Below are 27,051 nucleotides of genomic sequence, written 5' to 3'. Positions count from 1 at the left end.
AAGATAGTGTGCAATCTGATACAGACTCTACAAACACATTCATATTAAACATATTTTCACACTAGCCATGATGTAAAGAACAAATATAGAACCAATGGGAGGAACCACGAGAAAGAAGAAATGAGCAAATAGTCTGCTTCAATCTGCATTCAGACTCCAGAGTTCTTTCTCTGGATGTTGATAGTATTTTCCATCCTGAGTCTTTTGGAGTTGTCTTAGATCCTGGCATCGCCGACAAGAGCTAAGTCTATCAAAGTTAGTCATCACACGATGTGGTTGTTACTGTGTATAATGTTCTCCTCATTCTGCTCACTTTCCTCAGCATCAATTCATATAAGTCTTTTCAGGTTTTCTGCCTGCTCATCATTTCTTATAGTGTGGTAGTATTCCATTACATTCATATACCACAACTTGTTCAGCCATTCCCCAATTGATGGTCATCCCCTCAATTTCCAATTCTTTGCCACCACAAAAGAGCTGCTATAAACATTCTGTACATGTGGGTCCTTTTCCCATTTTTATGATCTCTTTGGGATATAAACCTATAAGTGGTATTGCTGGGTCAAAGAGTGTGCACAGTTTTATAGCCCTTTGGGCATAGTTCCAAATTGCTCTCCAGAATGGTTGGATCAGTTCACAACTCCACCAACAATGCATTGTAGAGCATGTTTTCATATCCATACTTTCTTACCTACCCTCACCTCCATCTTCCATAGATGTCTTTTAAGAATATAAATTGCTTACAGTGTGCAATGACCAATTTTGATAGACTTAGCTCTTCTGAACAATGCAATGATCTAAGACAATTCCAAAAGACTCATGATGGAAAATGTTATCCATATCCAGAGAATGAACTATGGAATCTGAATGCATACTATTTTCTTTTTTTGTTTTGTTTTTTCTTTCTTGTGGTTTTTCCCTTTTGTTTTGATTCTTTTTTCACAACATGACTAATGTGGAAATATGTTTAATATGATTGTACATGTGTAGCCTATATCAGATTACATGCTGTCTTGGGGGGAGTGGAATTTGGAAATCAAAATCTTATGAAAGTGAATGTTGAAAACTAAAAATAAATATTTTTTAAGAGAAGTAGCATTTAATACTATTTAGAAGATAAGTTCATATAAAGAAATCCAGAAAGCAGAGGGACAGAATGGTGGAGAGAACTTGGATCAGAGACAGATACAAAAGCAATTTGGCACTAAGGAGGGACCATAGAACATAGAATGTGCAAACTAGAAGAGTTGAAAGGGAACTTGGAAATCAAGCAGTTCAATCTCTTCATTTTAGAAATGTGTAAAATGAGGTTCATAGACATAAATGACTTGTCCAAGGTCACACAAAAAGTATTAGAACCCAGGTCTCCTAAGGTCTACTTTAATACTCTTTCCGTTGAACCACATTGAAGGACAAGGGAAGTTAGGACAAAGGAAGATAATTCTGTTCAGTTGGTGCCAAATCATCCTTTCACACACTTCTTCTCTCTGCCAGTTGATTTGCCCAGAAATCAGCACTTACTGTCTCCTCTCCACTCCTTCTCTTCCCCACTGCCTTTGGAGCCAGTCTGTAGATGTCTATATAATATTTAGAACACCACTGAATTGTAGAGGCATTTCTCAATCTTGGGAGACCAATCTTTTTTCAAAGTGACTGCTATGCTAGTGGAGGTTTGGCTGGTGTGGGAAGGAAGAAGCGGCTTTACTAACCAGGGGAAGTGGGGAAAGGGTTGGCTTTGGAAGGATGAAAAATATAGGGAGGGGAGAGGAACAGAGGGGACAGAAAGGGAGAAGATGGAAGGGAGGGGAAGAAGGAGGAGAAGGGAGAGAAGCGAAATGGTGAGGAGGGGAAGAAATGGGAGAGGAAAGTGGCCAAGAGAGGAAGTTGTGAAAGGAGGAGGGGAGGAAAGAGAAAGGGAGGAAAGAGAAGTCTCCAGGAGATGTGGTTGTAAATTAAAGAAACGGTGCATCCTTTCTCCTTCACCTTTGGTGCACGTCAGTGTTTGGTGATAATGACAATATTAGATATTGGGGCTTTATACATTCTAAGGTCCTTTCCCAGAACGATATATCAGAGGATAAATGGGGCAAAGAAAGAAGTGGGCACTCAAACTAGCCAACTGTGTTCCTTCTGGGCAGTTCAGGTCCATGGTTTGGATAGCAAAAGGAAGTTAAGATCATGCATAGATCCAGAGCTGAAAGGGATCACAGGGCAGGGGATAGAGTTAGATTTGGAAAGGATCCAAAACCATCTGACCCCCTCATTTTACAGATGAGAGAATGGAGGGAGGGGACATGATTTGCCCTAAGCATCCAGGGAGTGGATGATGGAGCTGGGGTACTCTCTAGTAACTTTTTCATTCCAAATAAAGTTTTTAGCACTTAATTCTAGACTGGCCACACTCTACTACTACAGTATACTAATTTACTATTCTATGATCTCTGGATCGTTTAGTGTCGATTCTCCCCCACCACCCTTCAGATACACCCCAGCCTCCCAGGCAGGCAGTAACATGTGTCAGGGAACTCACCAGAGGTAAATAATCCACATTCTCCTCAAGGGGAAGCTCCTGTGCCTGGGAAGGTGGTGCTGGGGTTTTGGATGCCAACCCCTTGGTTGCTCGAGTCAAGAATCTGTTCTTATTCAGGTTCAGCCTATGCAAACACACCAGGGCAAAGGGCAACGTTGGGATGGCTAGTTCTCCCTCCTGCAAGTCTCCCCCCACCCCGCCAGCACCCATGCTCCAATAGCCTCCCCTGAGGCCTCCCTGACTCTCCCCAAAGCCACCTGCTGAGGAGGCCGGGCCCTATTGTTCCCAATTCACCCATCATTCCCTGCTATGGAGACAGATCCATCCCTCTCCACTCCCTGGCCATGACTCCTTTCAGATCTCTGGCCTCTGATCCAAGGCAATCCTCAATCTCTTGTTATTTCTGAGTTAGGGACAAGGTATCAATAGAGGGCCCAGAACGTCACAGTTGGAAAGGACCTCAGAATATGAAATGTCAGAGCTGGGTGGGCCCTTAAAACACAGAATGTCAGAACTTAGAATTTTAGAACCCAAAATGTCAGAGCTGGAAGGGGACTTAGAACATAGAATGTCAGAGCTGAGAATGGCTTTTAAACAGAGAAGATCAGAGCTAGGAGGGCCCTTAGAACACAGAATGTCAGAACTGGGAGATAACCTTAGAACTTAGACTATCACAGCAAGAAGGATTCTTAGAATATGGAATGTCGGGGCGGAGCCAAGATGGCGGCTGGTAAGCACGGACTAGAGTGAGCTCCGTACCCGAGTCCCTCCAGAAACCTATAAAAATGGCTCTGAACCAATTCTAGAATGGCAGAACCCACAGAACAGCAGAGGGAAGCAGGGCTCCAGCCCAGGACAGCCTGGATGGTCTCTGGATGAGGTCTATTCCACACGGAGCTGGGAGCTGGGAACGGAGTGGAGCAGAGCCCAGCCTGAGCGGCGTGGACCATCCAGACCAGAAGCCGGGCGGAGGGGGCCCTAGCGCCCTGATTCAGTGAGCTGCGAAAGTTACCAGACCCCTCGACCCACAAACACCAAAGACTGCGGAGAAGGTTAGTGGGAAAAGCTGTGGGAGTGGAAGGAGTTCACGGTTCGGCTTCCAGCCCCGGGGGCAGCGGAGGTGGGGCAGCTACGGCTGTTGCTGCTTCCGGCTCCAGGCCCACCTGGTGGGAGGAATTAAGTAGCGGATCAGAGCAGGAGTGCAACAGCCTGCTGAAGATCTAAGCCCAGTCTGGACTGGGGGTCCTTGGGGAAGGAGGAGTGCGGCTCTGACAGAGCTGGCACCTCCCCCCCAAACGTAGAACATAGAACTCGTTAGTCTACAAGCAGTCATACCCCACTGAAAAACTCAAGGGTCAAGTCAGTTGGTTGGGAATATGGCCAGGCAGCGAAAACGTGCCCAGATTCAGTCTCAGACTTTGGATTCTTTCTTTGGTGACAAAGAAGACCAAAACATACAGCCTAAAGAAGACAACAAAGTCATAGAGCCTACAACCAAAGCCTCCAAGAAAAACATGAACTGGCCCCAGGCCATAGAAGAACTCAAAAAGGATTTGGAAAAGCAAGTTAGAGAAGTAGAGGAAAAATTGGGAAGAGAAATGAGAAGGATGGGAGAAAACCATGAAAAACAAGTCAATGACTTGCTAAAGGAGACCCAAAAAAATACTGAAAAATACAGTGAAGAAAACAACACCTTAAAAAACAGACTAACTCAAATGGCAAAAGAGCTCCAAAAAGCCAATGAGGAGAAGAATGCCTTGAAAGGCAGAATTAGCCAAATGGAAAAGGAGGTCCAAAAGACCACTGAAGAAAATACTACTTTAAAAATTAGATTGGAGCAAGTGGAAGCTAGTGACTTTATGAGAAATCAGGATATTATAAAACAGAACCAGAGGAATGAAAAAATGGAAGACAATGTGAAATATCTCCTTGGAAAAACCACTGACCTGGAAAATAGATCCAGGAGAGATAATTTAAAAATTATTGGACTACCTGAAAGCCATGATCAAAAAAAGAGCCTAGATACCATCTTTCAGGAAATTATCAAGGAGAACTGCCCTGATATTCTAGAGCCACAGGGCAAAATAGAAATTGAAAGAATCCATCGATCGCCTCCTCAAATAGATCCCAAAAAGAAATCTCCTAGGAATATTGTTGCCAAATTCCAGAGCTCCCAGATCAAGGAGAAAATACTGCAAGCAGCCAGAAAGAAACAATTTGAGTATTGTGGAAACCCAATCAGAATAATCCAAGATCTGGCAGCTTCTACATTAAGAGATCGAAGGGCTTGGAATGCGATATTCCGGAGGTCAATGGAGCTAGGATTAAAACCTAGAATCACCTACCCAGCAAAACTGAATATCATGTTCCAAGGCAAAATATGGATTTTCAATAAAATAGAGGACTTTCAAGCTTTCTCAGTGAAAAGACCAGAACTGAATAGAAAATTTGACTTTCAAACACAAGAATCAAGAGAAGCATGAAAAGGTAATCAAGAAACGGAAATTGCAAGGGACTTACTAAAGTTGAACTGTTTTGTTTACATTCCTACATGGAAAGATGATGAGTATGATTCATGAGACCTCAGTATTAAGGTAGTTGGAAGGGAATATGCATATATATATATATGTATGTATACATGTATATATATATGTTTATGTATATATATAAGTGAATGTGTATGTATGTATATATCTATGTGTATATGTATGTATGTGTATGTATGTGTGTATATATATATGTGTTTATGTGTATATATATATAGATAGATATAGATATATATGCAAAAGAGAGAGAGCAGACACAGGGTGAGTTGAAGATGAAGGGAAGATATCTAAAAGAAATAAAATGAAATTAAGGGATGAGAGAGTAACATACTGAGAGAGGGAGATAGGGAGAGATAGAATGGGGTGGATTATCTCGCATAAAGGTGGCAAGAGGAAGCAGTTCTATGGGAGGAGGGGAGAGGGCAGGTGAGGGGGGAATGAGTGAACCTTGCTCTCATCAGATTTGGCCTGAGGGGGAATACCATACATACTCAGTTGGGTATCTTACCCCACAGGAAAGAAGAGGGAGGAAGATAAAAAAAAATAAATAAAAGGTGGGGGGATGATGGAGGGGAGGGCAGATGGGGGTGGAGGTAATCAAAACAAACACTTTGGAAAGGGGACAGGGTCAAGGGAGAAAATTCAATAAAGCGGGATGGGTTGGGAAGGAGCAAAATGTAGTTAGCCTTTCACAACATGAGTATTGTGGAAGGGTTATACATAATAATACATGTGTGGCCTAGGTTGAATTGCTCAACTTCTTAGGGAGGGTGGGTGGGAAGGGAAGAGGGAAGAGAATTTGGAACTCAAAGTTTTAAAATCAGATGTTCAATAACAAAAAAAAGTTTTTGTATGCAACTAAAAAATAAGATACACAGGCAATGGGGCGTAGAAATTTATCTTGCTCTACAAGAAAGGAAGGGAAAAGGGGATGAGAGGGGAGGGGGGTGATAGAGGGGAGGGCTGACTGGGGAACAGGGCAACCAGAATATAAGCCATCTTGGAGTGGGGGGGAGGGTAGAAATGGGGAGAAAATTTGTAATTCAAAATGTTGTGAAAATCAATGCTGAAAACCAAATATGTTAAATAAATAAATTGCTTTTTTAAAAAAAAAAAGAATATGGAATGTCAGAGCTGGGAAGGTTCTTAGAACACAGAAGGTCAGACCTGGAGGGACTTTAGAATAGAGAATGTCAGAGCTGGGAAGGTTCTTAGAACAAGAATGTCAAAACTGGGAGATAACCTTAGAACACAGAAGGTCAGAGTTGTAAAGGGCCTTAGAACATGCAATGTCAGAACTGCGAGGGTTCTTAGAACACAGAATGTCAGAGTTGGGAAGGGCCTTAGAACATAGAAGGTCAGACCTGGGAGGGACCTTAGGGCTTAGAATGTCAGAACTGGGAAGGGCCTTAGAACAGAGAAAGTCAGAGCTGGGAGGGTTTTTAGAACACAGAATGTCAGAGTTAGGAGGATCCTTAGAATAGACTATGTCAGAGCTATTAGGGACTTTAGAACAGACAATGTCAGAGCTGGGAAAGCTTTAGAACAGAGAATGTCAGATCTGAGAAGGCCCTAAAACAGAAAAATGTTAGAGCTGGGAGGACTCTTGGAACAGAGAGATTCAGAAGTGGAAAGAAGCTTAGAGCAGAGAATGTTAGAGCTAGGAAGGCCCTTAGAACACATTATATCAGAGCTGGGAAGGGCCTCAGAACACAGGATGTCAGAACTAAAAGGTTCTTTGGAGACAGAATATTGATGGGGGATTAATCTTCATTTTATAAAGAAAATGAATCCCAGGGAAGGGAAGGGATTGGTCCTAGAGGACACGGTGAGTATCTGAAAATGAAAGCCTTTTGAATAAGCATCAAAGACCTTCTTTTCCTTTTCACACATCAATAGTGAGACCCCTGACCCAGCCTCCTGTCCTGGGTGATCCCTTTCCTCAAGAGAGCCCTGCCTGAGTCCCCCATTCACCCCACAGCAATCCCTGCTCTGAGGAGGATTAGGCCATGGGGCTGGCCAGTGACAGGATGTAGAAAGTTTGTCCTGAGTGCCCCCTCGTGGAGGGGGCAGCCTCATCTCCACCCCCAGAATCCCCATGTTCCATTTGCTCAGCTCCTTCTGTCAGAAAGAAAGAGTCTGAATAACTCATCCACACGGAGGTATTAGGGACCCAATGAACTCCATCTCCAAAGGGGTAGAGGATTGCATTATATTCGTTCTTTCAGCCAAGAGTTCGTTGCTTCTTTTTCTTCCTTTTTCTTTAAAGAATGTTTTATTGATGACTTTTGGTTTTAATCTCAGTTATTCTCAGATACATTCCCCCTCTCTTCTGCCCTTCCTCCCTCTCTCTTCCCCCAGTGATTCTTCCCTGTTCAATGAAAAAAATAGATCCTCCCACTGCCAATGCTGTATCTATTAGACCTGATAGTGAATTGCTCACTCCATACCCATAGTCCCCCAGCTCTTCAAGGAAAGTAAGAAGGCACATTTGGAAGCTTGTATCTTAAAAGTCCAGAGAAGGTAACTCTCAATTCGAAGCAATAATTCTTAATGGTAGAACTATAGGCATGGTGGCAGGTGCATATATATGTCTCAGGGTCCTTTATTCACACTTGTAGTAGGCCACTACTTATTTCAACTACGCTGACTGCTCTGAATTCTGCCCCACTGCAGCTCAAGGGAAGGGAGGAATGCCAGGCAGGCAGCTCTTACCTGGTACCAAAGAGGGTCTCTGAGGCCTTAAGGCTGGGGGCAGTATTGGACAAAGATTTGTGCGGAGGACCTGAGGAAGAATGCAGAATCCTGACATGTTAGAGCTGGTAAAGACTTTATAGTGTAGTGGGCAGAGAGAATTCTATTTGTTCCCATACTAGTAATAAGTCTGGGCATCTAGGTGGCACCATAGTGTATAAAGCACCAGGCTTGGAGTCAGGAAGACTATCTTGAGTTCAAATTTGACCACAGCTGTGTGACCCTGGGCAAGTTACTTAACCCTGTTTGCCTCGGTTTCCTCACCTATAAAATAAGCCAAAGGAGAAAATGGCAAACAATTCCGGTATTTTTGCCAAGAAAACCCCAAACAGGGTCACACAGAGTCAGACACAACTGAAGCAGCCAAACAAGTCTACTAGTTTGTCCATCCCTTTCCCACTCTTTTCCTTTTTCTTTTTTTTCCCCTGAGGCAAGTGGGGTTAAGTGACTTGCTCAAGGGGTCAGTTCAGTCCCTTTTCTAAGTAACTTCCCCTTGGGTCTGTAGGGCTGGCATTCTTTTCCTTTTCTAGATGGGCAGACAGATCCAGAAAGGGAAGGCACTGTGGGTCAGTGGTAGGACCTACGGGAGGGTAGCATGAAGATGCCTTCCGGGTGTAGCACAGGGCTTTCCTTGCTATGCCACAATCTTCCCATACTTCTACTTCAACTTTTTCAGGGTGAGTGTTGATGAGAGGCAAAGGTCCCATCTCAGCCCTTCCTCCTTGTCCCCTTCCTCCAGGGGCTCTAGAGGCCTCCAGGGTGAGGACGGACATGTGGAAAGTTGTTTATTACAGTCTCTGACCCAAAGCACACTGTGATTTTTCACTGTCTAAAGGAACTTTGAGGTTGGTTGCCCACAGAGGGGCAGAACACACTGCCCCTTACACAGGCCATCTGGATGTCCTCAGCTGCCCCTTAGGCCCTGTATGATAAAAGCAGCACTCCAGGCAATGTGAAGCACTCTACCCTGGCAGCCTGCCCTCCTGGGCCCTTGTGGCACTCTCTCCCCTTCCTCTGACACGTGAGGACCTTGCAATTGGGCCCACTTCGGGGTGATAGATTTTGAGCAGATAGGAATCGCATAGTCCAGCTCCTTTATTTTTCGGATGGGGAAACAGGCCGTCAGATTTGCCCAGGGACACATAAGTAGTGAATGGCAGCACTGGGGTTCAAATCCAAGTTCTCTACATCTGCCAGACTAGGCGGCCTTCCAGAAAATGAGGTTCAGAGAAAAGAATGACTTATCTAAGGTCACAGAGCAAAATGACACAGAGAAGTTAAGTCCTCTAATGTTAGGAGTGTCCATGACTAGGGCAGCCCAAGTGTTCTGGGGGAGGCAGGAAGAGAGCAGAAGGAACCCTTGACTCTGGCCTCAGACTTGGACCCCAGGCAGGGGAAGTGTGGTCCTGGTCAGAGACGGCCATAGGGTAATGGAAGGGGAGACAAGCAGACCGAGGGGCCATTCACTCACGGTCCCGAAGGCTGGTTCTCTTGGTTCTGACATTGGGAGGTGGGCTGCAGGACACATTGGTCTCATCCAGATCTGCAAGAGAGAAAGCCCAGTGAGCCCTTACTTCTCACTCTCCCAGCTTCACCCCTCCCTCTTCCCTCACTTTCTTTTTTTTTTTTTTTTTTTGCAGGTGATTGGAGTTAATTGACTTGCCCAGGGTCAGCCAGTATCTGAGGCTGCATTTGAACTCAGGTTCTTCTGACTCCAGGTCTGGTGCTCTATCCACGGTGCCATCTACCTGTTCCTCCTCTAACTCACCTCATTCCCCCTTTCAATTCAATTTAATTCCAATTTGAACTCAACTGCTGCTTCATGTCATTTATTCCAATTCAATTCGAACAATATTCTTCTCATCTTACTAGGCAAGAATGGGAGACATCGCTAAACACACAAAATTCCTCAAGTGAGAGCTCACAGGGACTCATTAGGCCAACACCAAGGCCAAAGATACCACCTCCACCAGAACCATATAACTAAACAGTCAACAAACAATTACGATGTTAATCAGTCGATCAATAGACACATAAGTGCCTACCGAGTGCCAGGCAATGGAGACACAAAAGAAGGACAATGCCTGCCTTTTCAGCTTCATTTTATGTGTTGTCGTTAACTATTAGAACATAAGCTCCTTGAGGACAAGGGACTGTCTCTCTTTCTGCTTGTACTTGTATTCCCAGAACTTAGCTCAGTGCTTGGCACACACAGTAAACACTTAATTAACATTGATTGATCTCTGGACAGTAGAAAATATGGATGACTGCATACTGTCTATTTCTACTACTGAAGACAAAACTCACAGCTCCTATTCTGGTGATGGTGGATTAGAAGCAATGTTTCTCTGGAGCTGAAGGATATTGATTACATTCCTAGGGATTTCAAAACATCCAAATTCAATGTCACCCCCTGCCCCTTCTCCCTTTGCCTCTTCCCTCAAGGTTTTTATGGTGAGGTGGCGTTGGGCTAGACAATGTCTAAGGTATGTAACATTCCATGTTCTAAGGTTCCTTCCCATTCTGATGATCTCTTTTCTGAGCTCCCTGACAGCTCCGACCCTTTGTGTTCTAAGGCCCCTCCCAGCTTTGACATTCTGTGTTCTAAGGGTCCTCCCAGCTCTGACATTCTGTATTTGAAGGGCTCTCCCAGCTTTGACATTCTATATTCTAAGGCCCTTCCCATCTCTGACATTGTGTTCTAAAGCACCTCCCTGTTCTGACATTGTAGGTTCTATGGTCCCTCCTAGCTCTGCCATTCTATATTCTAAGGTCCCTCCCAGCTCTGACATTCTGTGTTCTAAGGGTCCTCCCAGCTCTGACATTCTATGTTCTTGGGCTCCTCCCAGAACTAATATTCTATGATCTGTATTTGGGAAATGTTCCAGGAGCTATTATTGGAAGGTCATATTTAAGTGCCACATCTTATGATTGCCTGGTATGGCCTTACTTACCACAAACAAAACACTGTATAATTTATAAACCTCAGGTGTCCCCCAGGTGCTTACACTAATGATGTTGGACCGAGAAGAAGCCACAATCCACAGGAAGGATACTGCAAGGAAATGTGCTTTGGGAATGAGACTCAGCCAGCAGAGTGGGGCAGGGTGTATTTCTCCCATGATTAGGGGAACTGAGGTGGAGATGTCTAACTGTTCCAACATCTATCTGCCTAATCCCCTGTAAATTCGCCTGTGCAGCAGCTGGCTAATGCCAAGGAATGGGGTCCTTCAACTGCTGCTTAAAGGCTGAGAAGAAAGCCCAGAAGGCCATTGAAAAGCCCTGGGCCTCCCTTCCATGGGTGCGGTCACATCCATTTTATAGCCTCCTGGAATATGTGGAAGGACCTCAAAGATGGACTCAATCCTTCTCCTTGGTCTCCTGAGCCATACTGAGGAGACCCAGCCCCACATTCTCTCTTTAGATATTCCTGATTTTCTGTAGGCATCACCCTGAGACTTGTCAGGAACCAGAACCTCTTTACTGGTTGACCTCTTCACCCCAGTCAGTCACCATGAGGATCCTGATGCAAGCTACTGACCTCTAGCCTTGGGAAAAGCCCAAGCTGGGGTTTTTATTTTCTTCCCCAGCACAATTGCACTTGGCTCTAAGGTGACTGTGGAAGGATGCTTGTTTGAGATTAAGAAGCAGCTGACATAGCGACTAGGAAGCAGTGTGTATGTGTGTTGGGGGGGGGGTGGTCAGAGAGAGACAGAGAGACAGAGAGAGAGAACACACTGATGCCAGTATCCCTTGATGATTTACCGATAGGCCAACTGGATCCCCTCTCCTCTTCCTTCTGGCTGCCAATTGAAAGGTGAGAAGCAGTGGGCAGGTGGGTGTCCCTAACAATGGAAGACTTCCAGGGAAGGGTCTGAGAGCTGGAGAAGCTCCAGCATTCCAGGATCTGGCTTGGCCTTCCCTTTGCATTTAGTCCCATCAGCTGCCAGCCTGTCTTTGTGTCTATCTCCCAGGTCCTGTATGCATGTATGGGTGTGTGTGTGGGGGGTGGCTCGGAGATGCCTACTCAGAGCAGGTTAAGGGACAGAGCCCAGGGTGGGGGCAGGAGGAGGTTGGACTCTAGCTTCCTTATTTAGAATTAGAACTGGGTGGATGGGATTGGCCCAGGAGCAATGGGACTTTCCATTGGGTAAAGGAAAATGAAGGTCGCTCCCTCCTGCCATTTGTCTGCTTCACTAAGTGCATTAGACTGGAAATCAGGAGGCCTGGGTTCTAGTTCTAGCTCTGCCACTAGCTAGACAGAGGACCTCTAGTGAGTCTATTTACCCTCTCCTGATTTCCCAAAATGTAAGAGGAGAAGTTGGCTTACATGATCTCTCCAGTCTCTGTGCAAACATTTTACATCCCTTCTGGCCCTCACTTCTGGGTTCCTAAGGTCCACTGGAACAATAGTGAACTGGGGAGGGTTGAAGGTGGAGTTGAAAAATCTCTGTTCAGATATCAGATCTGCCACTTAGTACTTGTGGGTTAGTAAGGCAAGTTACTCTACTTCTCTGGGCTTCAGCTTCATTAGTAAAATGTGGGGATTGGATTGGATGATCTCTGAGGCTCCTTCTAGCCCCAAGCCTATGATTCTCCCTGCTATGACACTCTATGTTCTAAGGCCCTTTCTAGCTTGGACACTCTCTCTTTTAAAGTACCCATCAGGTTTGATATTCTTGGCCCCCGCCCGGGTCCTGCCAGTTCTGACAGTCATGAGTTCCAAAGGCCCTTAGAGTTCCAATATTCTCTTTTATGGTTCCTTCTAGTTATAACATTCTAGGTTCTACTGTTACTTGTCCTAGCATTCTGTTTTTAAGGCCCCTTCTAGTTTTGATTCCTTCATATATTAAACCCCAAATTTACTACTACCCAAATCCCCTGTACCTCCATGGTAATCCTTAGAATTGCTTTTCCTAGCCACTCCCTAGTTAGGTATCCTGAGAATTTTCTCAACCTTCTGGAAAGAAGTTGTCCAGTTCTAGGTGTGGAGAGGCAGCCCCTGGAATTGTAGGATCTTTCGTTTTTAAGATAAACATTACTTGAAAAGCCTGAAGATATCAGTGTCTCCTATTCTCCCTGTTTGTCCATCTGGCAAAAGAGGGCAGGGGAGAAGGCAAGATGCCATTGGTTGTTTCTAGTGGAATCAAATGAAAAATCAAGTGTGTTTATGCCAACATATAGGTCACCACAAACTCACAGGCACCGAACACAAACACCTTGATGGCAGTCCTGCCATCTAGTGGCAGACAGTAATCAAAAGACCTAATTCTTGGCTTCCAGGGCTGCAACCATAATAACAAAAACATTTTTTAAGGTGGATTAAGGCTGATGAGACACTTTCTTGACAACAGACTTGTTGGGGTAGACTGTGCATTGCTCTGGTGTTTTGATGGGTCTGTGCTCTAATCATCCATTATGGGCATTCCTCCTCTAATGATGCCAATCCCAATTCATGTATGCTAGTGGCCCAGAGTCTCTTGTCTGCATCTGCCTGTAAATGGACCACAGGGAGTCCATCCAAGGTGCTGAGAGCCTCCAGCAAGTTCCCTGGACATTGTATAGATAACCAGTGGAGAACATGGGCTCTCCGTTGGTTCTCCTCTCATTCTTTAGAGACCATCTGTCCCAATGCCTTCATTGTACAGTTTGAGGAACTGAAGCTCAGAGATAGTAAAATGACTCGCTTAAGGTCACACATGTCAAATAAGTTGTAGAGTTGGGATTAGAATCCATACTTCCATAGAAGCCTTTCCCACCTAATAATAAGCCTATCTTTTTCCCCCAGTCATTCTTTACAGCAATTCTCAGGCATAGTCCATGATTGGTAAAATGTACTGTAGCCTGCTCATTGCCCCATCATGCACTTCTCCACTGCCCTTTGGATGACACTCTCATTTAATTCTAGAGTCACTGTGTCATTCTTTGACTTGAAGGCATATCACAACATCTAAAAGATGACCCTTTGTCTTAAGACTGAAGTCATTAAAATAAAGGTGCTGCATCACTTTCTAAACACAATCCAGACCACTTTCTTCCTCCTCTTTGACTGTGAGCCTAGATCATAGTATGTCTGTCCAAAGTGATTGCCTATCTAGCTACGTATTAGACATTCTTCACTGACTTGGTATTTCCTGTGTGGATAGGTAGGCTGAACACTTTAGATGTATTATGGATGTCCTTTATAAAATTTTGCAATGTTATGAGGCTTGACACAATCAACACAGTGCTGTCCATAAATAGTGGCATTTAGAGGACATCACCATGGAGAGGGAACTCCTCTTGAAAGTGGACTCTTCATCAGAGCTTCTCCGTGATAGCGACAGGCACTTTTGGCAAACATATGTCTTCTTGCTTCATGCCTTGCTTGATATCAATAATTAGATGTTTATCAAACAAAGTTGTCTCTGCTATCAAATCTTTCAAAAAAAGTTTTCGAAACATGTATAGAAGGTACCTTTGTTGGAGTAGAACCTTCAAGGTGGGGTTTTGTTTTACTAAATCAATTTTTAAAATAGCCAACAAACAATAAATATAGCAGGATCCTTTATTCTCTACATTTTTCAGCCAACTTCAGTATGATTGTAAAGACGTGGCCTACCACGGAATATTTTCTGTGGAAGGCTGTTACTTTCTTATGCCATCTGTTAAGGAAGCTCTTCTTGTGTATAAAACTTTTTAACATAAGAACTTCATACAGATGTATTAGTAGTCTATAATTACTGGTATTCTCTTGGTTACCTCCTTTTTTTTAATGATACAGCTTAACATTTTTTTCCACAACTGGTATTCTCTCCTCTTTAAGATCACTTCAGAACCGATTCAGCAATGTCTTTAAAATTGTTTCCTTCACTACAGCAATCCTGTGTATACTTGGTCCAAGGGACCGGGTTAGAAAGAACTGGGGATACAGATGGAGCTATTGTTTCTTCCAGATCCTTGGATGGAGTCATGGAAAAATGGGTGGAACCAGAGTGAGCCAAGGAAGGAAGGATTTTTTGTTGTTGGGCTGTTTCAGTCATGTCTGACTCTTTGTGCCATTTGAGGTTTTCTTGGCAGAGACACTGGTGTGGTTTGCCATTTCCTTCTCCAGCTCATTTTACACATGAGGAAACTGAGGCAAACAGGGTTAAGTGATTTGCCCAGAGTCACACAGCTAGTAAGCATCTGAAGCTGGATTTGAATTCATGAAGATGAGCCTTCCTGACTCCAGACTCAGAGTTCTATCCACTGCACCATCTAGCTGCTTTAATGGCTGGACTCCAATGTTTGAATTTAGATAGTGTGGTATAGTGAAAAGAACACTGTCTCTGGAGTCAGAGGACCTAGGTTCAAATCCCACCTTTGATGCCCACTAACTATGTGACTCTGAGGTAAGTCCCTTGTCTCTGCTTTCTTCACCTGTAAAATGAAGAGGCTGAACCACAGTCCTAGAGCAAGGAGCCTATGAATATGAACCTGGCAAGTTGGACAAAGCTGGAATCTCTACTCTGGGTATACCTGTTATTGTCAATACCTCCTCATACCTCATTTGATGGTCGCCCCCTGGAAGAAGTAATAATAATCTTACATTCCTATAAAAATTTATAGTTTACAATATACCTTCCTCTTGAGTTCTATGAGTATACAAATATTATGATGGTCTTTATAGTTGGGTTATCTGAGGCTTAGGGTAGAAGTGGTTTGTCCAAGGTCACAGAGCTAATACATTTTGGAGTTGGAACCTGAACTGAGGTCTTCCTGACTCCAAGTTTATTCTTTCTTTTATGTTTCCTTCCAAAGAATATACAAAAAGTTGGGCTTCAGTTTCCTTATCTATAAAATGGGGCATTTGGTCTGATGGTTGTCACGGTCCACTCTAGCTCCAAATTCTATGATCCCATGATTCTGTCTCTAACTTCTCAGTTCATCTCAAGGTATTCTCAATGCTGATACCTCATATCAGCCCTCTTTTCTGACAGATTACTTCAGACTTCTCAACCTTCACCCCACCTGCCTGGATTCCTGACCTTCTGTCTTCTCTGACCACTGACCATTGTCTGGCTTTTTCTGTCCCTGCACCCACAGAGTGACCTCTGCCCTACATCCTTACTGCATCCTTACCTACAGCCCATCGCTCACATTCTTACTAGAATAGGTTAGTCTGTGGACATGGCCCCAGGATCACAGCACACAGCTCCAAAAAAAGTGCTAAAACTTTGGTAGATAAGTCGATCATCTCAAATATACCTTATATCTCGCTGGCTGATCAAACATTGACCTCACCTCTGCCAGGGTCTCTGCTCCTGAAGCCAATCTCTCTCCCATCTCCTCCCTTTCCCTTCTCTCTTTCTCCTTCTCTCTCTCTTTCTCTCTCTATCTCTTCTTTTAAAATCAATACAATTAGATAATAGTTTATAAATTTTATTTACCACATCAATAGTTATTTTTATTCTGTTTTCTTTTTATAACTTTTTTCCCCATAAAATTTCTATTTTTGTGTTTACTTGGGTGTTATTCATTTGGTATTCACATTGTATTTACTTGGGTGTTATTCATTCCTGGTCTTTTTTTCACCTGCAACCAGCCATCCTGGTATCGCATCTTCTTAGGATTTTAGCTGCTGAAGAAACCCTGTTACCAACTCTGCAGGGCCTGTGGTCTTACTCTTTTCTGCTTTCTTTGGAATCTATTCCTTTTCTCCAGGAGGGTTCTTGCTTTGCCATTCCCTCAACCCCACTCAGATAAAGAATGACCCCTTTCAGGGTAATATTTACAAATCCTATTTCTATAACACTTGAAGACTCCCAAAGTAATTTCTTCACAAAACCCTTGTGAAGTAGGTAGTATAAATATCATTATCCTCTTTTATATGTAAGAAGACTGAGGCTCAGAGTGCAGTTGCCTTAGGTCACGTAGGAACTAAGTATCTAAGGCAGTATCTAAGTATCTAACCTGTGTCTTCTGACTCCAAGTCCATTTCTTGTTCTTCCTCCTCCTCCTCTCCCTCTTCCTCCTCCTTTCTCCTCTTTTCTTATTCTTCTTCTCCTCCTCTTCCTCCTCCTTTCTTTTCTTCCCTCTCCTCCTTTTTCTTCTTTTTTCTTCTCCTTCTCTCTTCTTTTCTTCCTCCTCTTCCTCTTCCTTCTTTTTCCTTCTCCTCCTTTGTCCTTCTCTTCCTTTCCCTCCTCCTCCTTCTCCCCCGCCTCTTCCTCCTTCCTTATATCTGACATTAACTAGAACTTTAAGCTGTACAAAGCACTTGACACAAGGCACTTATTTGATGTTCACGAAAACCTGTGAGGTAGCTTGTTCAAAAGGATTTGGGATCTCAGTGATCGGAAAGTTTCTTCTAACTATGCAGATCAAAACCCTTCATGCCTGTCCATCCCATGTGACTCTCATCCACATCCTCCCCCAAACTTCTCACGAGTGTCTGACCAACATGCTAGGAAATAAAACAAATTTTGAAAAACTTTCCCAACACCACGGGGTACCAGCAGGTGCACTGTGGTTGTCCACCTTTCATCGCGTCCACCTGTCATTTGGCTTTTCACTCTTGCCATGTGTCCCCTATCCATCCACTCTTTCTATCATACAACTCTTTGATGACATCCTTTATTGCTATTCTTTTTGGGAGTTCCTCATTGCTTATACATTACAGCCTGCTAATACTCACCATTTCACCTCTCCTTTGCCCTCTGGGTGATGCTCATCTCTAATTATTTAGAGGCAGTGATATTCTAGGTTTGCTGCTATGCAGTAACACTGGTAAAACGTTTGTATTGAAAAGAGGGGCATTTGCTGTTATGAGAAACTTGAAGTTCATTAACAAGCTCTGCATTCTCCTGAAAGCACTTCACATCACTTTCTTTCTCAACTCTGGGCCTGGCTGATTGTTTATCTGTACCATCTGTCCCTGATAACACTCACTGTGGGACTAGCTCTAGAGGGTATTTAATGCGGACATGTTGAAATCTGGGCAACAAACATTGTGCATCCACTTGATCTTTCCTGTGTGGATGGATAGGCCAAACTCCTCTGAGTGATTACAGATCTCTTCAAGGAAGTTCTACATTCTCCCAGGCTCTTGGGACTTGATGTGCTTAACCCAATGTCATCCATAAACAGAAGCATCTGGATGACCTCACCATCCACAGGATATTATCCTCAACCTAGACTGCTACACTGGATCTTTCCCAACATAGTATTAAATGGATATATCTCCCTACTTTATGACTTGCCTGATGTTTATCATCAGAGGTTTATTAGAATAGGGTTATTTCTGTTGTTACAGATTTCAAGGAATCCTGGGATAGCTTGATATATGGATGAGAGAGAGCTTGTTGGGAAGGAGCCTATGAGGTGGCATTTTGTTCTGCTGAGTTCAATGCTTTTTTTTTTTTTAACAACAACAAGAGGTAGCATTTATATGGCTCTTTAAGATTTGCAAAATAATTTACATATTATCTGATTTGATAAAGATGGAATCATGTAATCAACAAACAAGCCTAGTGGAATCTTTTATTCTCTGCATCTTTCAGTAAGTTGTGAAGCAGTAAAGGACTGCTGATTTCAAATGCCTGTTTGCCGCCACCTCAGTTTGTGTGTAAATGCTCTTTGTAAAGCTTTTGCACAGATCAGGAAAACAGGTATGTAGGCCAGACATTATTGATATTTTGTTGGTCACTTTTTTGAGTATCAACAAGGTTTGGGATTTTTTTCCCTTTGCCTTTGATAGGTTCCCCTCTGTCAGATATAGGGACCGGGGGAGGATAAAGACAGGAGGAGTTAAAGGACAGAGGCCAGTCTGGACACCTGAAAAGATGGTGGTATTTTCAACCCAAACCAGGTGCTGAGGTGTGTGGGAGACTAGTTTTTCCAAGGCTCAAAGATTTAATTTTTAACTTTGAAAGAGAGGAGTGGTATAGGAGGATAATTTGGGGGAATGTGAGTTTTTTACTTAGGGTGTTGTTTCTTAAGGTTGGGGGAGACCTGGACATGTCTGTAGGACGCAGGGAGGGAACCAATAGACTGAAGAGTAAAGAGAGAGGGGAATGTTAGAAGGAGGAAGCTCTGGGAGGAAAGAGAAGGGGTGGGGACCAACTTTTCATTAGAGACCAGAACAAAGGGGAAGAGAATAGAAAATGATGTAGAAGAATTTTGAGGTATAGAAGAGGGGAAAAGAGGGGACTCAGGATGGTTAGATTCTATCATTAAGTAGGAGGCAAGATTCTTTACTGAGAGGGAGGAAGGTATAGGAGGACTGGCCAAAGAAAAGGTTTAGACTAGCTATTTGGAGGAGAATAATGGCTAATCAATCATGGAAAAAGAGGGCAAGCTGATATTTGATAATACAAATTCTCACTGGCCCCAGTCAGGACTGTGTGACTTCCTCCAGTCATACTTAGCAGCACTTGAATGGAAGTAGAGAAAGCAGATGGTGGAGGTCACCCAGGGCTGTGGTTTGATAAGGCATGAATGATGATAGGACAAGGATTCTGTTTGTAGAGGGCCACTGGTTAACCACAGGGTCAAGATTTTCCTTTCATCTAAGCTTTCACTCCTGGAGACTGAAGGCCAGGAAATGGGAGGGGGGGGAAAGAGAGAGAGAGACAGAGAGAGAGAGAGGGAGAGAGAGAGAGAGAGGGAGAGAGAGAGAGGGGGAGAGAGAGAGAGGGGGGAGGAGAAGAAGAAGAAGAAGAAGAAGAAGAAGAAGAAGAAGAAGAAGAAGAAGAAGAAGAAGAAGAAGAAGAAGAAGAAGAAGAAGAAGAAGAAGAAGAAGGGAGGGAGGGAGAGGGAGGGAGGAGGGCAGGCTCTGCTGAGATCAAACCTGAACACACTAGGTCACTCTCTCTTCATCTTAGGCCTTTTTTACATTACAATAAACCCAGCCATGAAATCATTGTTTCAATCCCTGCCCCTGCCCCTAATAATTACATGTTCATGTAACACTGTAAGATATACAAAGATAGGTAAGGATTATCATTTCTATTTTACAGATGAGGAAACTGAGGCTCCAGTAAAACAGCCTACTGTCACACATTTGGCAATGCCAGGTGGTGAGATTCAAAGGCAGACCTCAGGTATCCAAGTTCAGAGTTCTTTGTGTTATTGATTCTTTAATTCCATTGGAGGCAGGTAGCCCTAGAGGCCCCTCTTTCGTTGCTGGAGGAGACTCCCAAGCTAGGCTGACTCTCAGGTTAAAGCTCAGAGCATAAGAGGAAGAGAAGCCCTTGCTCCTACCTGGCTCCCCGCTCCCCACTGGTCCTGGATGAGTGAAACCAGAGGGCTCAGAGCTCTCCCAAGCAGGTTTCCCAGGGAACCAAGAAGAGACAAGGTGAAGGGCTTACTCAGGCTCTGTAGTCCACCATCCATCACTAGGTCCTGCTTGAAGAGGAACTGTGCTTGCTTGAGATTAATGGCTAAGCTCTTCTGTTTTTGATTCTCTGTGACTGAGGTCCTTGAACTGCTTGACCTGGATGAAATGCCTTGACAAGATCAATGAAGATGGTTGGTATCCCAGTGTATCCCAGTGTATTTTGTAGGTCAAATGGAGAGAGAGGCACAAAGGTATCCACCCATCATCCTATCTTCTTACTTCAAAGAATCATAGACTTCTAAAGCCTTGCATGTGTGTTGGGGGAGGAAGATAATAGAACAGAAAGTTAGAGATAAAACATCTAGAATGTTAGAGCTAAAAAGGATCTCAGAACACAGAATGTCAGAGCTAGGAGGGGCATTAGAACACAGAATGTCAGAGAGGAGAGGGACCTTAGAACAAAGAATGTCAGAGCTGGGAGTGGCCTTAGAACAGAGAATCAGAGCTAGAAGGAACCTTAGAAGAGAACATGTCAGAGATCAAAAAAACTTTAGATCACAGAATGTCAGAGTTGGAAGGGACTTAAGAAGGGAGAGTGTCAGAGATGGAAAGGACATTATAACATAGAACATCAGAGCTAAAAGTGACTTTAGAAGGGAGCATAGCAGAGTTTGAGAATATAGAATGTCAGAGCTGGGAAGGGAGGGCCATTAGAAGTTAAAATACCAGACATGAAGATGACCATAGAACAGTGCTTGTTAGAACATAGAAGGTCAGAGCTGAAAGGAACTTTAAAACAGAACTGTTAGAACATAGAACACAGGATGCTAGTGTTAGAAGACTTAGAACACATAATTTTAATGTTAGAAGACTTAGAACACATAATGTTAGTTGTTAGAGTTAGAAGACAGAACACAGAATATTAGTGTTAGAAGACTTAGAACACAGAATGTTAGGGTTAGAGTTAGAAGACTTAGAACACAGAACATTAGTGTTAGAGTTAGAAGACTTAGAACACAGAACATTAGTGTTAGAGTTAGAAGACTTAGAACACAGAACGTCAGTGTTAGAGTTAGAAGACTCAGAACATGGAACATTAGTGTTAGAGTTAGAAGACTTAGAACACAGAATGTTAGTCGTTAGAGTTAGAAGACAGAACACAGAATGTTAGTGTTAGAGGACTTAGAACACAGAATGTTAGGGTTAGAGTTAGAAGACTTAGAACACAGAATGTTAGTTGTTAGAGTTAGAAGACAGAACACAGAATATTAGTGTTAGAAGACTTAGAACACAGAATGTTAGGGTTAGAGTTAGAAGACTTAGAACACAGAACTATAGTGTTAGAATTCTTAGAATACAGAATGTTAGTTGTTAAGAGTGAGAAGACTTAGAACACAGAATGTCAGTGTTAGAGTTAGAAGCCTCAGAACATAGAACATTAGTGTTAGAGTTAGAAGACTTAGAACACAGAATATTTTGGTTAGAGTTAGAATACTTAGAACACAGAATGTTAGTGTTAGAAGACTTAGAACACAGAATATTTTGGTTAGAGTTAGAAGACTTCAAACACAGAATGTTAGTTGTTAAGAGTTAGAAGATGTAGAACATAGAATGTTAGTGTTAGAATTAGAAGACTTAGAACATAGAATGTTAGTATTAGATTTAGAAGACTTAGAACACAGAATGGTAGTTGTTAGAGTTGGAAGACTTAGAACATAGAATGTTAGTGTTAGAAGACCTAGAACACAGAATGTTAGTGTTAGAAGACTTAGAACACAGAATGTTAGAGTTAGAAGCCTCAGAACACTGAACATTAGCGTTAGAGTTAGATGACTTAGAACACAGAATGTTAGTTGTTAGAGTTAGAAGACAGAACACAGAATGTTAGTGTTAGAAGACTTAGAACAGAATGTTAGGGTTAGAGTTAGAAGACTTAGAACACAGAATGGTAGTTGTTAGAGTTGGAAAACTTAGAACATAGAATGTTAGTGTTAGAAGACCTAGAACACAGAATGTTAGTGTTAGAAGACTTAGAACACAGAATGTTAGAGTTAGAAGCCTCAGAACACTGAACATTAGCGTTAGAGTTAGATGACTTAGAACACAGAATGTTAGTTGTTAGAATTAGAAGACTCAGAACACAGAACATTAGTGTCAGAAGATTTAGAATGGAACATTAGTGCTAGAGTTAGAAGACTGAGAATAGAGGCCATTAGTGTTAGAGTGAGAAGACTTAGAACAGAGAACATTAGCACTAGAGGGGGTCTTTAGAGATTACTTAGCCCAGCTCCTTCATTTTACATCAGGGGAAAACGAAACCCAGAGAGAAGAAAGGACTTCGCCAAAGTCACACAGCTATGTGGTAATGGCAGAGCTGGGACTGATAATAACAGATCACATTTCTAGAGTGCTTTCCTTAAACGGCAATGACCTTGTTTGGTAGGTATTATTATTATTATTATTCACATTTGACTATTTTCAAAGGTGTTCCTTCCAACAATTTTATGGTGAAGGTAAGCGAGGGTTATTATGAAGATGGAGAAATGGAGGTCCAAAAGGACAATGATTTTCCCAGGGCCATAGAGTTAGAAAGTGGGACTCGAATCTAGGTCTTGTGATTTGAAATCTAGTACCCTTCAAATAACACCATGGATTGGACTGGAATGAGTCCAAAGTCTCCATGGCCCTCCTCCTATATTATGTTCTTTTTCTGGGTCCCCAATCCCATCCCCATGGCCCACCCCTGGGTGTAACGGCAGCCCCTTGGCAGTCCCCTTACCTGTGTTGCTGTATTCCACCATGGTGGGCAGGTAACCCCGGCTCCTGAGGTCCATGGGCACAAAGGCTGTGTACTTGCTGATGACATTGCAAGCTCTGCTGGTGTGCACAGCATTTACCTGGTATCGATGGCCAGAGCCTGGCAAAGGGTAGGGGTAGTGGATTGAAGGCAGGAGAAGCTCTGGTCACAGTTTCTCCTGTTGGAAGCCTTTCCTGTTAAACCCTCCACCCTGTTTATCCTCATTCACTCCCTCTCTCTGTGCCTCCCCCCAGAACTCTAGTATTCATAGACTCATAATATACCAATGATTAGTTGCTTTGAAAACATATTCTTCACTTGTCCTCTCTCTGAGCCTTTCCTTGGGCCACTAGCACCCAATTCACTTCTCTCTGTCTATTCAGATGCTACCTGTCCTCCAAGGCCCAGTTCAATGGATGCTCCCTCTGGGAAGCCTTCCTTGACTACCTGGGTCCATAATGATTACTCCCTTCTCTGAACTTCCAGAGCACCTGGATACATAGTTCTAGACTCAGGGCACTTTAGAACTGGAAGGGACCTTCGAACACAGAAAATAGAATGTCAGAATAGAGAATATTGCCCATGGAAGAGTCATTAGAATTAAATGTCAGAGGTGGGAGGGGCCTTAGAACACAGGACATTAGAGCTGGGATAGTCCTTAGAACACAGGATGTCAGAATTGGGAGGGCCCTCAGAACATGGAATGTCAGAGCTGGGAGGGTCTTCAGAGATCCTTTGGTCCAATTACCATTCCTCATTTTACAGAAGATAAAACTAAGGCTCAGAGAGGAATTAACTTGGTCAAGGCCACACTTAAGGATTCAGTTAGGACTTAGCATATGTGGTGAAAAAGCACTGGCTCTAAGGTTAAAGGATTGGGGTTCAAATTCTGCCCTTTATGCTTACTACCTGAATGATCTTGGACAAGTCATTTAACCTCTGTGGGCCTTGGGTTCCTCATCTGTAAAATGAATGGGCTGGACTGGATGACCTCTAATGACTGGGACCCATGACCCTTCCCAGCACTCAAATCTGAGGATACTAGGGTTGTCTTTGAAGGGATTCCAGCCATCTCGGTGATGTGTGAGACTGTGATTGCTCCTTTCTTTGCACCCCAAAGCGTACCTGGATCAGGGCTGCATTTCAGAGCCATAAGTCATGATGAAGATAGCCAGCTAGCTAGCATTTATGTGGCAATTTTAAAGTTTGCAAAGAGCTTTACAGCAACCCTGCAAAGTAGGTGCTAACATTACGCCCATTTTACAGATGAAGAAACTGAGGCAGGCAGAGAGGCAAAGGTTAAGTGACTTGCCCAGGGTCACGTAACTTATAAGCACCTGGGTCAGATTTCAACTTAGGACTTTCCGACTCCACATTTAGTGCCATACCCACTGTACCACCTAAGAAGATGGCATATGGACAGTTAAGTGCTGGAATCAGGATATCTAGTCCCTTGTTGGGGCGTAATTGATAACTAATGCAAACTACATCTCATTATATTCTAACATATGCGTATTTCACATTTGATTTTCTACGTGCTTGTGTCCCTCACCCGTCCCAGTAGAGTGTAAGGAACATTTCTTTTTTTTTTTGTCTTTGTATCCCTAGCACCTATCCCAGTGATTGAGACATAGTAGGTGCTTGATAATGTTAGTTGGATTGAATTGAATAGATGTTGATCTATATGAGGGCAAGGACCAGGTAGGACTCATCTGGCAGTCAGTCATTCAGGAAATTTCCTTTGAGTGAATGAGTGAGTGAAGAAGTGAGTGTTTCCAACTCACATTCTGACCCATAATTCAACAGAAGAGGGACCTGGTCTCTAACTCAGCCCTAAGGATTGTCTGGCAGAGGGGGAGGGGCCAGGGAGGTAAAGGAGGAACAGAAAGTGGAGGGATCATGGGATTTCGGACTACCTAAGAGGTCACCTGCTCCAACCCCCTCATTCTACAGACAAGGAAACTCATCCTTGATCTTCCTGCCCTTTCTAAGCTCCTCGAAAAGGCTGTCTACATAGGTGCCTTCACCTTCCCTCCTCTCATTATCCTAACCCCTTAAAATCCAGCTTCTGACCTTATCATTCTACCTGCACTGCTCTCTCCAAAGTTACTAACCACATCCTAGTTGCCACATCCAATGGCCTTTTCTCCATCCTCATCCTCTTTGACCTCTCTGCAGCCTTCAATACTGCCAATCACTCTCTCCTCAATAGTCTCTTCTATCTTGCTAAAGCTTGGCTTCCCCATAATGACACAGCTTCCCAAGCCTCCCTAGCCACTGTCCAGGTACTGGTTACCCTTCCACTCACTCTCCTCAGCTCACTGGTCGAGGAGGGGGAGTTGGGATATTCCTTGCTCCCCATGACCATTTCCAGGTTTCCCCCCTTCTTTCATCACTCAGTATCCTCTCTTCCTTTGAAGTTCATGCTGTTCATATCTCCACCCCCACTCCCCATCAAAATCCTGGTAGCTGTTGTCTAAAGACCTCTAGGTCCCCTTTCTTCCTCAACAAATTCGATAACATGGCTTATAATTTTTCTCTCCTCCCTAACTCCTGTCTTCATATTAGGGTCTTCAATTTTGCCTCTAATATCCTACCCACTCAGTTCTTCAACCTACTCACCTCCTATGACTCATTCTTCCACCCTACCTCAGTCACACACAAAGATGTCCATACCCTAGATCTTGTCACCACCTACAAATGCACCACCCCTATGTCCACGGATTCTGAAATGCCCTTATCTGACCTCAGTCTATTGGCTTTTCACTCTTTCCTCTGCCTTCTCTTACAAAACCCTACTTTTCATCTGCCTTCATCTACCTCTAATCCCTTGGCCTCCTCAGTTCCCTCCCAGACCATCCCTCCTGCACTCGACACACTTTCCTCTTCTGCCCATCTTTACTCCTTGGTGAATCAATCCAATTGCTCTTCAATCCCCAGACTTTCATCATATCATGGATTATACCCACCTAAACTTTAGCCTTAGATCACTCCCACCATGTGTTGCCTACACACATGCTACTAAACAAAGGTGGAGAAAATCACACAACTGTTCTGACTGGATCCACTACAAATTTATGGTACACAACCTCAACTGGGCCCTCACTGCTGCTAGGCGATCCTACTATATCTCCCTTGTTGTTCAGTCATCTTAGTCATATCTAAGTCTTTGTGACCTCATTTAGGGTCCTCTCGGCAAAGATAATGGAGTGGTTTGTCATTTCCTTCTCCAGCCCATTTTACAATGAGGAAACTAAGGCAAGCAGGGTTAAATGACTTGTCCAGGGTCACACAGCTAACAAGTGTCTGAGTCTGGATTTGAACTCAGATCTTCCTGACTCCAGGCTTGGCACGCTGTCCACTTCACCACCTATCTGCTCTATATTTCTCTTATCAATTCACTATTCCACTCTCCACAGCGTCTTTTCAAACCTCTTCATCCCTCCTCAAATCTCCCATCCCTCCCCCCGCATTCTCTTAGCTGAGAACCTTGCCTTTTATTTTACAGATAAAATTGAAGCCATTCTCCACAAACTCCCTCTTCTTTCCTGTTCCTCATTTTCTATATCTCAGGTGCCTTCTGCTGCTTTCTCCTTCACTCCTGTCTCACGTGATGAAGTAGCCTTACTCCTTTCTAAGGTTAACCCCTCTACTCATTCAAGTGATCCCATTCTGTCCCATCTCCTCTAAGAGACTGCCCCCTCTGTCATCCCAGTCTTCTACTTATTTTCAATCTCCCCCTTCATACTGAATCATTTCCTACTGCCCACAAACATATCCACATCTCCCCCATCTAGGAAAAACCCTCACTTGATCCTTCCATCCCCACCATCATCCTATATCTCTTCTCTCTGTAGCTAAATCCTGAAAGGGCTCGTCTACAATAGGTGTCTCCACTTTCTCTTCTCTTACTCTCTAAACCCCTTACAAGCTTGTTTTTGACCTTATCTTTCCACCAAAACTGCTCTCTCCAAAGTTACTAATGATCTCTTAGTTGACAGATCCAGTGGCCTTTTCTGACACTGCTGATCAATCTCTCCTCCTTGATACTGTCTTCTCTCTAGGTTTTCAGGACACCCCTCTCTCCCGGTTCTCCTCTTACCTGCCTAACCTCTCCTTCTGTGTT

At 43.5% G+C, this 27,051-nt stretch overlaps 1 protein-coding gene across 1 annotated transcript in view; it reads right to left on the bottom strand.

Annotated features, from left to right (window-relative positions):
- Nucleotides 1-27,051, bottom strand: part of VWA5B1 (von Willebrand factor A domain containing 5B1) — an 82,276-nt gene that overhangs the window by 5,587 nt on the left and 49,638 nt on the right. The window contains exons 16-19 of the mRNA XM_036746978.1: nt 22,908-23,045; nt 9,302-9,373; nt 7,792-7,861; nt 2,531-2,654 (exon numbers count right to left, since the gene is read on the bottom strand). Of these exons, the coding sequence (XP_036602873.1) occupies nt 2,531-2,654; nt 7,792-7,861; nt 9,302-9,373; nt 22,908-23,045 (404 nt within the window). The remainder of the gene's footprint in view (nt 1-2,530; nt 2,655-7,791; nt 7,862-9,301; nt 9,374-22,907; nt 23,046-27,051) is intronic.

Source organism: Trichosurus vulpecula, chromosome 2 (assembly GCF_011100635.1).
Source record: "Trichosurus vulpecula isolate mTriVul1 chromosome 2, mTriVul1.pri, whole genome shotgun sequence".
NCBI classification, from domain to species: Eukaryota; Metazoa; Chordata; class Mammalia; order Diprotodontia; family Phalangeridae; genus Trichosurus; species Trichosurus vulpecula.
Note: the sequence above shows the minus strand (reverse complement) of the source record. Positions and strands in the feature narration are given on the sequence as shown.